The sequence below is a fragment of the Stigmatopora nigra genome, chromosome 1 (genome assembly GCF_051989575.1).
Source record: "Stigmatopora nigra isolate UIUO_SnigA chromosome 1, RoL_Snig_1.1, whole genome shotgun sequence".
NCBI classification, from domain to species: Eukaryota; Metazoa; Chordata; class Actinopteri; order Syngnathiformes; family Syngnathidae; genus Stigmatopora; species Stigmatopora nigra.
Window position 1 is genome coordinate 21,695,758 of NC_135508.1, and position 14,397 is coordinate 21,710,154.

At 41.2% G+C, this 14,397-nt stretch overlaps 1 protein-coding gene across 3 annotated transcripts in view; it reads left to right on the top strand.

Annotated features, from left to right (window-relative positions):
- Positions 1-14,038, top strand: part of LOC144202831 (rho GTPase-activating protein 6-like) — a 38,393-nt gene extending 24,355 nt beyond the window's left edge. For 2 of the 3 annotated variants that reach the window (XM_077725881.1, XM_077725898.1), the window contains exons 2-14: positions 4,738-4,897; positions 5,852-5,923; positions 6,429-6,577; positions 6,660-6,788; positions 6,989-7,184; positions 7,266-7,321; positions 7,734-7,884; positions 7,961-8,109; positions 8,389-8,568; positions 9,517-9,608; positions 10,197-10,408; positions 10,487-10,570; positions 11,166-14,038. In XM_077725881.1, coding sequence (XP_077582007.1) covers positions 4,738-4,897; positions 5,852-5,923; positions 6,429-6,577; positions 6,660-6,788; positions 6,989-7,184; positions 7,266-7,321; positions 7,734-7,884; positions 7,961-8,109; positions 8,389-8,568; positions 9,517-9,608; positions 10,197-10,408; positions 10,487-10,570; positions 11,166-11,608 — 2,073 coding nt within the window. In that variant the 3' untranslated portion in view covers positions 11,609-14,038. The remainder of the gene's footprint in view (positions 1-4,737; positions 4,898-5,851; positions 5,924-6,428; positions 6,578-6,659; positions 6,789-6,988; positions 7,185-7,265; positions 7,322-7,733; positions 7,885-7,960; positions 8,110-8,388; positions 8,569-9,516; positions 9,609-10,196; positions 10,409-10,486; positions 10,571-11,165) is intronic. The other variant, XM_077725889.1, reaches the window with a different exon arrangement.
- The last annotated feature ends 359 nt before the right edge of the window (positions 14,039-14,397 follow it).

Genomic DNA, 14,397 nt, shown 5'->3' on the forward strand with positions numbered 1-14,397 from the left:
TTATAAAATCAAATTCACCCAGTACAAAAAAAAAATCTGTGACAAAACACAAAAACAAATAATTACCATCAAATATTACATCTTAACGTGATGTTCTTTGATATTTTTTAATTTTCAGAAACAGGGTTCCATTCTTTTTGGACCGATTTCACCAAACCGCTAAAAAACAACACCCGAATGAGGGAAATGATATATGACATGACTGCGGTTGGCAATGCAATTGAATCTAAATCAATGACTTTTGACATGTGGGTTGAAAATAATGACATAATTCATAATGGTGGAGCCAGATAGTCAGGGTGGTTTACTCTGACATTTTGGATGATTATATGCGTAAGCCAAAAACTTTTTTTTTCTTTCTTCAGAGCAGATGTGCGTGCAACCAAGTAACGCTTTTAGGGGTGTCAAAGTCATTTTAGTTTGTGAGCCATACTCAGTTTATTTTTGGACCATTCAACTATACACATATAATATGCCATTTTTTTCCTCACAGTGTCTCAGTCCCTTAAAAATGTGTTTTGCACACAATGTTGGGAACCACACATAAACTGTTTTTTTTTTTTCCGGATTAGCAGCACTTTTATTTCATAGTTTGGGTGAGTCTGCGACTAATACAGTTTTTATTTTATTTTTTATTTTTTTTATGTAGTAGTTGTTGGAAAAACTGTTATTTTAACAGATGCCAACTTAACTTGTTGTTCTCCATTTCACTATTGTCAATTTAACTTATGGTTGTCTTGGCTTTTGATGAAATAAAAGATTACTTATTCAAAAATGTGAACGTTCGTTAATTCGCCGCTCCCAGTCAAAATGAATGGGACGTCTAATGCCGTCAATGGTACTGAAAGATGAGCATCCACAGACAGTTTAAGTGGATTAAACATCTATTATAGGTGTTGAGTTAATTTTGCATCACCCATTTTTTTAGGACTTACATTTTAGGGTACTTACAGAACTTTTTTGGATAATTTCCTATTGATTTGGTGGGATATTCCAGTAGGCTTCTTGTTTGTTTGTCATTTCTTTCTGATTTGGGACATTCCCTAGGTAACTTCCGGTTGTTTTTGGGGCATTTTCAGATTCTTTATTAACTCTTTGGCTGCCATTGAAGGCGCCGTTTTGAAGGCAGGTGGCAAATGTGATTACGGATATGAAATGGAGCAAAGTGCAGTTGTGCTTGGTCTTGATCACAAAACTCAAAGATCTGGTTTTGCAGGCACCTTTGTGGAGCAAAATTACAGCTTAATGCGTAAATACAGTATGCATTTTGCAATTTATAAGGAAAAAATGAGCTACCCGGTGGCTGAACAACGCTATGGCTCGGATTGGACCCCCGAGCAGGCCGCTACTGGCCCACTGGCCGCATGTTTGACACCATGATCTGGACAGACCTTGTCAAAATGTGGCCTAAAATTTGGCAAAAATCCATTAAAGAGAAATATGTGGTACATACTTTTACCACAACGCCTCTAAAGTGAGAGGACCGCCGTCCATTATTAGTTTTGTTTTTGGCAGTTTATGTATTTTGGGTAAGATGGTCAGTCACCTTGCTTGCATTAAGAGGCTCTCCTGTTTGGTGATAATTTATGCAGAGCATCATAGCAACAAGTACCCACTACCCCTGTTGCCATAGCAATATTTCTGTCATTCCCCTTTCGGCATATTGCCACGGAAACCAACATATTCTTTCATCTCCTTGTCGAGGATAACAAATTGGATACCGCATGTCTATGTATATCCCCATTAGCATTTGTCACAAAAGTGCATGATGGGAGTCGTTCACTTTGCACTGCAGTTTTTGCAAATACAAAAAAAGTCTTTTTTTTCTGCCTTGTTTGTTTCAGGTAGTGGTTCAAAATATTTGTGTGCAAGTAGCATTTCAAAGAATCAAACATTTTTGGTACTGGCTTGCTGATAGATAAAGAATCTTATGAGGGGTGTTTGCTAATGCTAATTGCTGCCTCTGATCATAGTGTGTTAATTGTTGATTTTTAATTTTTTTTTCAATCTTGGAATTTCACTAAATGTAGAGACAGCAGGGACGGCCCGGTGGCACGAGTGGTTAGCGTGTTGACCTCACATTTTGGTTCAAATGCAGGTCACGTCCGCCTGTGTGGAGTTTGCATGTTCTGCGTGGGTTTCCTCCGGGTACTCTGGTTTCCTCCCACATTTCAAAAACATGCATGGTAGGCTGATTGGACACTCTAAATTGCCCCTAGCTCTATGGGTGTGAGTGTGCATGGTCAGCTGGGATAGGCTCCAGCCCACGAACCAACCCGAGTCTGACACCCTTGCACTAGAAGGAATGCTGTGCCACGCGTTGAAAACCGCGGTTTCTGTGGACATGTCTTTGATTTTTATTATTTATAAGGTGTGACTGAATTGTAACTTTCTAGTCTTTTATTGCAAGGCCAGCGCTTTTGCTTTTGGGCCCCGCTTAATGTTCAGTGAGGTCACAAGTGCTCTCACAAGCGCTGCCAAGAAAAAAAAAAAGCTGCCTTACACACACACACACACACAATTAGAGAGTAACAGTTGGAAAAGGTAAATACAGTAAAAACCTTCTCTCCGGTTGAGCTGGTTCTTCCCAGCGGGATCCTTGATGGGGATGGATGAACTTCAGCTCAGTGTCAACCACTGCGAGCTGTGGTATGATGACATACTAGAGAACGTGGGGGAACATTTTTAAAGCCCTGAAAATTGCGGCCCTCCTCCGGCAAAGAGAAAGCTGTCTTTTTAAACCTCACAGTGAAACACTTTCACATATGTACGCACGGACCTTTGCATTCGAAAACGCAAGAGTTCCACAAAGCCATGCCGTTTGATAAAAACACAACCCACGATGACAGTGTCAGGTGAACGACATAGTCCAAACACTTTACAAAAAACCCTAAATGTAAATTGGCCAAAGCACAAATGCAAAAAAAAACCCATAACACAAACCCCAACAGTCACAACACAAACCCCAACAGCGACTACACAAACATCACCAGCCACAAAACGAACCCCAACAGCCAAAACCCAGACCCCAACAGCCACAACCTAAACCCCAACAGCCACAACCTAAACCCCAAAAGCCACAATCCAAACCCCAAAAGACACAACACAAACCCTGAAATCCACAATGCAGATGGCAAAAAGTCACAGCACAAATGCCAGCGGACATTACGAACAAAATTATTATTTTTTCCCAAGATATAGTAAAACTGAAAAAACACTTTAGTTACACGATTGCGATCCTGTGAAATTGATGTGATCGGGCCTGGTTTTTGATCACATAATGATAATATTAATAATAATAATTGGCTTTGTTATCATCATTGACTCGACAAAAGCCTAATTGTCATTATACCCAGAAACTGCATATAACGAAATTGGTAGTGCTTCTACATAAGGTGCGTTTTCCCGGAAAAAGACTCAAATAAGTGATAATTTCGGACTGGTAATTTGGCATTCTGCCGTGATGGATACAAAGTATTCAGCCAAAATTTGATGATGGAATGATCGGATGTGGGACATGATCCACAGTCCGCCTGAACTTTCTCGAGTACATCACGTTGTGTACATTGTAAATTTCTGCTGACTAATAGTAGATCTGAATTTCTTTGATTTGAAATTCATTCCTGGAAGCACTGAGACTCAGATGGTTTCGATGACTGATTCTACGCCGCGTGTGCATTCCTGTGTGTTTATGAGCGATAGGCTGATGTGGAATTTGAATCTAAGCCGCAATTGTTGCATCTTATCCAGACTGTGGCTTTGAAAGTGAATGACTTGGTTTATAACAAACTCGAGTACGCAGACAAACAAGATAGGCACTATAAAAAACAAGAAAGTGCTAATGTACGGGATAATTGTAAAAAAAAAATACAAAAAAGCACTATTTAAGCGCCGGCGGTTATGAATGATATGTAACAATTAAGCTTATGCTTAAAAATTCTTCTAAATGCCATTACGTAGGTATTTTATTTGGCTGAAAGTTAAATTAATTTTTATGCCACCTGTTTTTAAGGCCCTAATTTGTTATGACAGATCACCCATTTCTACATTAACTCATTGGTTGCCACAGATGACGGTGGAGGAAGCAGATCAACTCTAAAAATAAACTGTTTTTACATATGACGTTTAAAAAAACTGAAACTGAAGAGACAGATTTAACAAGGCACATTATTTGCAAAATAAAACATGCAGTAGTATATATAGACTTCTTGAGTCGCTCCAGTTTTTTGACCTAGGTCTACAATGTGTCTGTCTTGCTACTGCAACCAAGAAATTTCCCGAATACGGGATGAAATAAACCTGTAATGTAAACTGAAAAAGCCAATCCTCGCAATCTACTTATTTCTAATTTCCTTGACCAAAAATTACAATGTAAAAAGAAAATTGATAGTATATTATTTTTCTAGAGAGAGATATCAGTTTCGATGTTGGGGAAGTAGGAAAATACCCATCGAACTGCTGACCATGCTAACTGGGTAATGTGGTTATCTGACCTTAGACGCTATCAATGGTCAAGTATGGTTTTATTTTTACTGACCACCAATGGCTGATGTTCTAAAATGTACAAAATCCCCCCAAGTTGAGTGGAAGGACTGGCACATGTTTAGAAATTAGTACCAAAATGCCATGCTATTTTGCTTTCTCAACTTTTTGGTCCACATATGAGTCTGCAACAGGTTTAGGGAGGGAATAAAAGTGACTAATTGATGTACTGAGTATAATTTTATCACCTTTTAGGGCGACTTCACCTGGAGCAGCTTGTCCGGACAGAGTGTGCGTCTGACTCCGGTTGCCATCCAGAATCTGTCTGAGCTGGAGAGGGCCCGGCTCCAGGAAGTTGCCTTTTCCCGCTTGCACCAAGATTACGATGTTGGTTGCCAGATAACAGTGCCGAAAGGTGCATTTTTACAACTCTTTGAAGCATAGCAATGGTACTTTTCTAAATTCCAAGTTTTTTTTTTTTTAAAAGCCTTTGCTAACTGAACACAGGAAGTCATCAAGTTGCGAGCGAGTTCTCTTCCTACGCTGGTGACGTTTGTGTTTCTTCTTTCTTTTTTTTGTCGGGTACTGTAGATCGTTTTTTCCCAAAATATCGTCATGAAAATAGTCTTTGGAGTATCGGATTTGGATTTGGTACTACATTCCCATGTTTTCAGCACCATTAAGATTTCTGGTTGCTGTAAATCAAACAAGTATGCAAATATATAAACCGTTTGGGACTATGTACTGTTTTTTTTGTTAGAAATTCATTATAAAAACAGACTATAAAAAAATAGAAGATAAACAGTAGTAGGTACCAGCAGGGAGCCCTTAAATCCCCAAAAGAGATTAGTCATTTACTGGTTGCATTATTTAAACTGGGATGAAAATGTGTTCACGGATTGGTATCAGCTAAATATAGCTTAAGAAAAGAAACAAACAAAAAACGGCGTCATAACATTGCTACTTTTCATTGGGCTGTCCATTCCTTATGCTTCATCTTTAAAAAATCAATGTTGAGTTTTCCGAATTTTGTCAATGGTGCTTTGACACTTGGGGAAACTGAAGCCGACGTATGACGCAAGAAGCAAAAGCTACCACGGGATCTTTACTCGAAAGTGGTTACAGTTCTGAGTGACTCATAATATACAGGAGAACATCTGGAGTTCAAACTCAGGTTGTCAATTCAGTTTCTGAAAAAGCACCAGTACTAGTTTCGCTATGGTTTACACAAGAATTACCAGGATTTGCATAACGGCGTACCTCAATTTTCAGGCTTTCCCTCTGATTAAATCCATCTCGGCAAATTAAGGTAGATGAATAAATCATCTATTCCAGATGGATTCCATTAATTCCTTTTGTCCCTGCACAGATGGACAGAAGAGGAAAAAGTCGTTAAGGAGGAAGCTGGATTCTTTAGCCAAAGAGAAGAGCAAAGACAGAGGTACGTGAAATTGGAAAGTATTTGGAAAAACACCAACGTGACTTGTTGTTTTTTTTGGTCAGGTGAACGGCAGAGCTGTAAAAACGAAGTATCTGTTTACAGTTTGTATTTAGATCAAGCAGAGTGACTGCAAGCTGTGCACAGCGTAGTTGGCGCGAGAACATACAAGGTCTTAACAAAACAGATTGGAGTTCGAGATAATATAAAACAGGCTTTTCCTATCAAAATATTGAGTCAGGGCGCTTTCGGTAAGCACAGTCTTATTGAAATTTAAGGACACGCACATTTCCAATCAACTGCTGTTAACTCTTTAAAGTTCCGCAATCACAACTTTCTACACACTAAATGATTGTCAAAAAGTATTCAAAAATAAATGACCAATGCATAACTATAGGAATTGTACAATAAAAACTACTTGACGGTTTGCCACTGCATAGATGAAACGGATACAAAAACTAAGTTGTAATCCACCATTTCAGATGTGTTTTTTGTTTTGGTCCTACAGAGGGGGTCCCTCAAGCCTTCAGTATACCCCTGTCACAGGTCATCGCCAACGACAGGACGCACCGGCAGCGTCAGGACACCTGCCGTCACGACCTGCCACAACGCGAAGAGCACAAGGACTCGTCTGACCTCGTCTCCTCCATTCTTCAGGTCCAACCACGAAATGTCAAAGCAAGCCAATTTTGTACACTTAACCCTCAAGAGCCTCAAGTAAAATCCCACCAATCCACAGTTTGCCACGAAGCGATCGTCAAATAAAGAGCTTTCCAGCAGCAACTCCTCATTAAGCTCCACGTCGGAGACGGCCAATGAGTCGACGTCACCTAACACACCCGAAGCTGCGCCGCGAGTCCGCAGACGGGTGAGTTAACTGACCGCCTCAAAAGAAAATTGTGAATCTGGGGGCGTTTTAAGAGGGAAATTCTAAAAATCAACGATTTGAAGGGTGCGGCTTATATGCAGATGCGGCTTATATGCGACAGAATACAGAAATTCGTAAAATCTGATCTTGATCTTAGATAAGATAACGATATCCAATGTAAACACACGTTGTTGCCCAAGGGCGGCATGTCGGTGGATTCCATCACGGATCTGGACGACAACCAATCCCGCCTATTGGAGGCGCTGCAGCTCTCCCTGCCCGCCGAGACGCCGAGTAAGAAGGAGAAGCACAGGGACAAACGCTTGAGTCTCAACCCCATTTACCGCCAAGTGCCCCGCGTGGTAGACAGCTGTTGTCATCACATTGAGAAATATGGTATATAGTTATAGCTATGATTATGGTATTTCTACGGCATGCTTTATGTCATCACACTTTTTGTCCTTTTTGATCATTCAGGTTTGCAGACAGTCGGCATTTTCAGGGTGGGAAGTTCGAAGAAAAGAGTTCGACAGGTTGGTGTGCCGTACATATTATTCATCCGCTCTCAAAATAATGAATTGATTTGATGATAATACTTCCTGTTTAAAAGTACGGCTTTACTAGCTTTAGGGCCATGTAAAGAAAATATGAGGTAAAAAGTGTCAATTCGAAATAGGCGAAATGTTAAAAGCGACATCAAGCAACTTTCCCTTTTCAATGATTTTTGGCGACGCCAGTGGACAAAAGCGGTAGTGTTTCCCAAAATGGAAGCCGAGGAATCGTTATATACTATTCAATTTCTGCTTACAGAACACAAAACTATAACTAATGCAAAAATAGTTTTTACCGGCCACACCAATAGTTTTATTGACCGCATGAGAAGCGAGCGAAAAAACTGCTTTCGGTTTTTAACTTTTAACCACAATTGTTTGCCCCCAACTTTAGTTACGAGAGGAGTTTGACCGTGGTGTTGACGTCCACTTAGATGAGGAACACAGCGTTCACGACGTAGCCGCCTTGTTGAAGGAGTTCCTCAGAGACATGCCTGATCCACTTCTCACCAAGGAGCTCTATACCGCCTTCATAAACACGACATGTATGTTAAACTTCCTATGGAAAATTCCCAACGACACATGTCCTCTGATACCATTTCGTACATGTCCCCGTCTCAGTGTTGGACCGAGAAGAGCAGCAAAGTGTCACGCAGCTCCTGGTTTACCTGCTCCCGGCATCCAATAGCGACACACTTCAACGCCTCTTGGAGTTCCTGTCCACCGTGGCGGACCACGCCCACGACCGGAAGGACAAAGATGAACAGGAGGTAAACCTGAGGTGTCAAACTCGTCATTGTGAGCAGCTACATTAAAGCTAAGATGTGCCAGATCGCACCGATGTATTGATGATACACTAATACCTTGACATACAAGTGCCACAACATGCGAGGAATTTGAGATACGAGGAACATTAGGAGCAAATGTTCGCCTTGAGATATGAGACCAAAACATAAAAGTTAGTCTGAACCCTAAACAGAATTTGTCCCTTCAACGTAGTTATGAAACACTGTTGCTTCTGTCCAATTTGTACTTGGGTCACATTGCAGATCACGGGGAACAAGATGACTTCCTTAAACCTGGCCACCATCTTTGGCCCCAACCTCCTCCATAAACTCAAATCTTCCGACAAGGAGTTTAGCGTCCAGAGCTCAGCCCGGGCCGAAGAGAGCACGGCCGTTATTGCCGCCCTGCAGAAGATGATCGCCAGCTTCCAGACCCTCTTCATGGTCAGTCTTACGTAAGCGTGGCGTCGTAGTTCGACCCAAATGCAGGGAAGCAATCATGGGGAAAGAGATTTAGTGAGTGTTCTAACCTAACTTTAATAATTGAGACAGGGTGGGTGAAAGAAAATATCAAGAACTTAGGAATAAATAACAAAATCAAACCCAACAAGGAAAACATGGGGAAAAGAGGAAGAGGGCATAGAAACTTGGCATGAATCAAACAAGGTTGACGATCAAAACACGGGGTTTAAATAGACCGACAAGGGCTGATTATCAATCACGCACAGCTGGTTACAAAATGAAGGGAAGCCTGGAGGGACACAAGAGGCGAAACACACACCTCCACCCAAAACCCCAACAAGACATGACAGTCAGTCCACTCTGGCTTTCTCCACGCCACGAGATGCACTTTCCCTCTTTAGTTTGGACAAAAACTGACTTGAATGGTGAGTACCAGTTCCAGTTTTCTAAATTTTCACCCAGACCCTTCAAAACCTTCTTTCGAAGCCAACGAGAAACATTGGGGCTTAAAATCCACCATGCAGACTCAGGAGAGGTCACCATTGGACACGGATTAGCTTCTTCTTTGCTAGCTTTGTTTCGATCTCTCGGGATTCTCCAACAGCGCAGACAGGCAGCCCAGGTCATTTTAGGTTCAAAATATGAACGTTTTTTGTTTTGTTTTGTAATCTTCCACTGCCACTCCCCTGAGGCGTACGTACATTCCGACAGTAAACCAATTAATCACACCGGACCTCTTGAAGTCTTACGGAAAGAAAGTTTTCGATTTACTTGGGATGGGGTGGGTGATGACAAGTTCTTCTATAAATCGGCTTGAGTCAGAATTTATTAAACATCTGGTAAAAACAGACAGATTTGGCTGTCCTTCATTGTTGCCTTGAGCGAGAGGTTTCAAAACCTTGATTTAATCCACCCGCATGTTTTGTTTAGGTCCCACCTGACCTGCAAAATGAAGTTTTGATGAGTTTACTGGAGACAGACCCGGATGTAGTGGACTACCTCCTCAGAAGGAAAGCATCGCAGTGAGTATTACGCCGGGGCGGAGTTTAGGAAGGTGCTTGGGGTAAGGCCAAAGCCGGGTTATTTGCCAGCGTAAAGGGGACGTGATTAGGTTGGAAGACTTTGGGAATAAACATCCACAGAGTTAACAGATTGGTGGTATTCGGACAATTAACAAAAATATTAAAATTCTTTAAATATTACCATGATTTTTCATTTATTCCTGGCTTAAATGTTTTTATTTTGACAGACTGGTGATTTCCAAATGTTTCCAAAACACTTTTTGCATTGCAAATATATCCTCAACTGACATTTCGTGGACATTAAAATGTTGTTAAGCTTTTTATTTGTTTATATTTTCTCTATTTTGAAATTAATGACCATGTAGGTCACATTGTCTTTTGCATATAAGGCATACATGACTGGATTCAGTCATCATTTTTTGGAGCGACAAATACGGTGTATATCTGAGAAAATACGGTATTTATTAACTGGCACCCCCTGCTCGATTAGAGGGGCCTGTTGAGCCTCTCGACGGCCATATTTGTTCCGCCACTGGACATTTTTTTCCGCATCCCTTGAAGTCTTTGAACAGTTTTTTTTTCTTGCAGGAGCACCGATTTACTTCAGTCCGAGGAGCCTTTCGCCCTAAATGAATGCCACTCGTCCAGCGACTCCAACAAGGCCTCCAGCGGGGAGGTTTCCCCCTACGATAACAACTCTCCCGTCTTGAGTGAACGGAGAGGCGAAGCGGGGAAAAGCGGCGGTACTTTAGTGGCTGGACGGGCAGGAGAGTCTCCAACTGATGGCAGACTGGGAGCAGGTGAGTTGGGAATCGCAGGGGGAGGGTCTGATTTTTTCATGATGCCATTTGACCTCGTTTCCTTTTTGCGTCCTTGAGACGGTATATCGGAGGAACACGCTAACATTTGGGGAACGTGGCACGCCACTCTCAAACCGGCTTTCAAGGATAAAACCTTTACAGGTAAGCTGTTTAAATTCCAACTATTGACAAAATAGAGTAGATTAGATTGGTCTACAAAATTGGGAGGGCAGTCCGGTGCATGAGTGGTTAGCGCATCAGCCTCACAGTTCTAGGGGCCTGGGTTCAAATCTGGGTATGTACATTGGATTAAATAACTTTATTCATCCCATATTTGGGAAATTTCACTGTCACAGTAGCAAGAGGGTGAGAATACAGACACAGAAAAAGACATTTTAAACATAAAATTTTTTCTCCGAGAACTCCGCTTTTCTCCCACATTCCTAATAGTTCGCTCAACTGTCCCTGGCTACGACTGATTGGTTCTTTGTGTTGTTGTGCCCTGCAATTGGCTGGCCAGTGATTCAGGTTGTGGCCCAATTTGTGCCCAAAAGTCAGCTGGGATAGGCTCCAGCATCACCCACGACCATTGTGAAGATAAGCGGGTTCCGAAATGGAATGAATATCAGATTGAGAGATTTCTTGTAGGTATGAATATGGTTGTCCGTTGTTCTTGTGCCCTGCGATTGGCGGTTCGAAAAATGAGGAAACGTATTGGCCGTCTAACCAGTTAATATTGTGGATGATTGTCCCAAAGGTTCCCACGGCAACATGTCTGAAGGAAGCTCGCGCAGCTCACTGGAAGGACTGGACGGCTTCCCCGGGGACAGCAGACACCAAACCGTGACTTCGCCCACAAGGACGCCGCGATCCGACATGGCCGAGTGCAGCTCAAGCGCGGGATCTCACCCGCAGCAGCCGCCCATTAATCGCCCGTCGCCAGCCCTGGACGCCGCTCAAGGCCGGGCGAACGCCAATCGGAGCGGCCGCTCTCCTCCCCCTTATAACGCACGCCACCTTCTGGCCGGTCGTCAGAGTTCACCACGGCAAACAACACAGCCAAGCGGCGAGCACCCAGACTCAGAAGGGCCTCTGAACCGGCAAAGCCCGGAGTGGCAGAACTGGCAGAGGGATCGCTGGCAAATATGGCAGCTGCTATCTTCGGACAGCGCAGACACGCTGCCGGAAACGTTGGTGTGAAGATGTCTTTAACTTGCCGGAGCTCGGCAGAACTTTAAAAAAAAATAATCACAGGGTGTCATCTTTCCTTCCCTCCTTCTGATTCGCCAGCATGTTCACGCCATGGCGCTGTTGTTGTTTACATGGTCAGCTGCTGCCTCGTAGACACTTTAAAACAGGTGTGTCGGACTCAGTTTGGACCGTGCGACACTAGCGAGATCTCATGGGGGCCGGACCACTTCACTTTTAGCTAAAAAAAATAACTTACTTGCTGACATAGATGGCGCTAGACGTTCGATCCTTTTTGACTGGGAGGGGAGAATGAACGAATGATGAACATCCACCGACAGTTTAAGTGAATTGGACATCTATCGTCGTCAATATCATGCAATGAGTTAATTCCACGTCACTTCTTTGTCCTCTTAGGGTACCTACAGGCCACTTGCTGTAAATTTTGCATTTTTCCTATTGGTTCTGGGGGGGATTTTCCGGGATACGTACGTTTGATACCTACCACTGCTTTAAAACACACTAGATGAGCCCACTATACATCGTTCTGTTTGGATATTTTTTTTTCTGCAGCTTGACTTTAAAGCGGTTTGAAAACAAAACATTTTCAAGACCATCGCCGTGTGTTAACATCATAGACTGAACAGAATGGGGGAGTTTCCACTCAAACAGTCTTAAAGTATACACAGTAATTAAACAATCCTTTTCAAGTGTATTTAAAAATAAATGAGACTCACACAGATATATAACTAATGAAATTGTAATAAATAAAATCAAGTAATGGTTTGCCTGTGCATAGTCGAAACAAATGACCTAATCAAAGGGAATGTGACTCAATGGAAAACACTAGTCAAGACTCGGTGGCACTAGCGTGTAATCGTGAATATCTAACATTTCCAGCTCTCCACTCTAGGATTTTTTTTAACCGATGGACTTTTTGACCCCAAAAAAGCATTTTTTTCGGCTCCATTTTCGGCAATATGTCCTTTTTTCCAAACTATTTGTCAAACAAATTCCTAATTTCAACAAAATCCACTTTAGAATGTATTAAGGGGCCATAAAGAGTAAATTTTCCTGGAAATGACTCAAAATCAACAGGAGGTGACCAAGAACTGCCCAAAATGAGCATGAAATGGACAAAAACAGTAAAAAAATAAACTGAATGAAACCTGAAAGTGCCCCATATTAAATGCAAAGTGAATAGGAAACGACTGAAAATCTACAAAAAGTGACCTAAAACTTTTAAGCATTTAATGGAAGCCAAGAGTTAATCAAATGTGTGCCTTATAAAGGGTTAAGTCAAACTTCTATGACCCGACCCTTAAAAACCACTAAATTGGCTATTCAAAAATGACGTTGTATTTGTGAAAATGTTCTTTCGTTTATTGAAAAAAATAACTAACATTTCCCAAGTGTATTTTTTTGTTTGCATCTATTTCATTTCAGTTTACGCCTTTTTCTTTTTTTCATCTGACAAAAATTGCTCGAGGGAGACCAAGAATGTTTACATCCCATTTCAGGAAGTAGTCATGTTAGTTTAAGGTTTAAAGAAATAAAATACAGCAAAACTGTGCTACGAGCCATTGAGGGAATAGAAAAACAATCTGTATATACTGAGTATACTTTGTAGAGAAAACTTGGTATCAATAGTTAAGCATTTCTTTATTGCTATATCTTAATATGTACTGAAAATGTTGCTTCACTGATTTAATGCCTTTACATTGTAGCAGTCCTGTAAATGTAAAACGTCAAATAATAGTGTAGGTGTAAATATCATTTTTACAATGGACAATCCGCTTCAGTGCTGCTTGACTGCCTCATACTAAGCCTTATGAGTGTTAAAGTCTTTTTTATTTCCAATTAATTGACCAAATACCTGCATTTGGAATAAAACATTTCAGCTAGAACGCCATGTATATTTTTATTTTTTTTAATTTGTCGAAAAAAAGCAGCATTTCAGAAAGAAACGCCATAGCTAGACAGCTAATATATGTTATCTTACAGCAAAGGTGTCGGAAGAAGGCCGCTAGGGTCCCTCAGAACGTGGGTATTTGCAGGCAAATATTTCACAATTTGTGTTTGAAAAGGGAAGTAAAAATAACTTGGGACTTTGGCGGAATTTCATGCTGTTGGGAGTGCCTTCATGATAAGAAATAGGTATTTAAAGGAGGAACTTAACATGCCATAGCTTATAGTTATGGGATTATATATTTTTTCCAAACAGTTCAACAGATGCGCTTAGCTTTCTGGAGTGTGTAATATGATATGCAGTATAGTACTATTCTGATGTTTTTTTTTTTTTTCTTCTTCTTCTAAGTTACAGATTGTTCCGGTGTTTTCTTATTGTGCCATGGTGCGTTTAATGGCCCAAATTGTAATGCTTTTTTTGTACCACTTGAGTTCTATGTATGTTATAATGGAATTAAATATGGTTAACTTTAAGTGTGATGTTTATTTATTCTTTCTTTTTGGAATTAGATATAGAGTAAGAACAGGATTTATTATAATTATTATTGTTATTCTCATGATAGAAGTACATACTTTGTACTATACCTGTTTGTGAAAATTAGCTTTAAGACCAGGTGGGTGTATTTTTTTTAATTTGGAATTTATTTTCAAAGCTGTAAAATTGTTTTTAAAAAAACGCTTTATCCTCACTGGGTTTGCAGGGGGTGCCAGAGCCTATCCCAGCTGACTTCAGGCCAAGGTGGGTGGGGGGGGGGGGGGGGGGGGGTCCCTGATTTGTTGGCCAGTCAATCAATCGCAGGGTACAAGGAGACAAACAACCTAGGGACAATTTA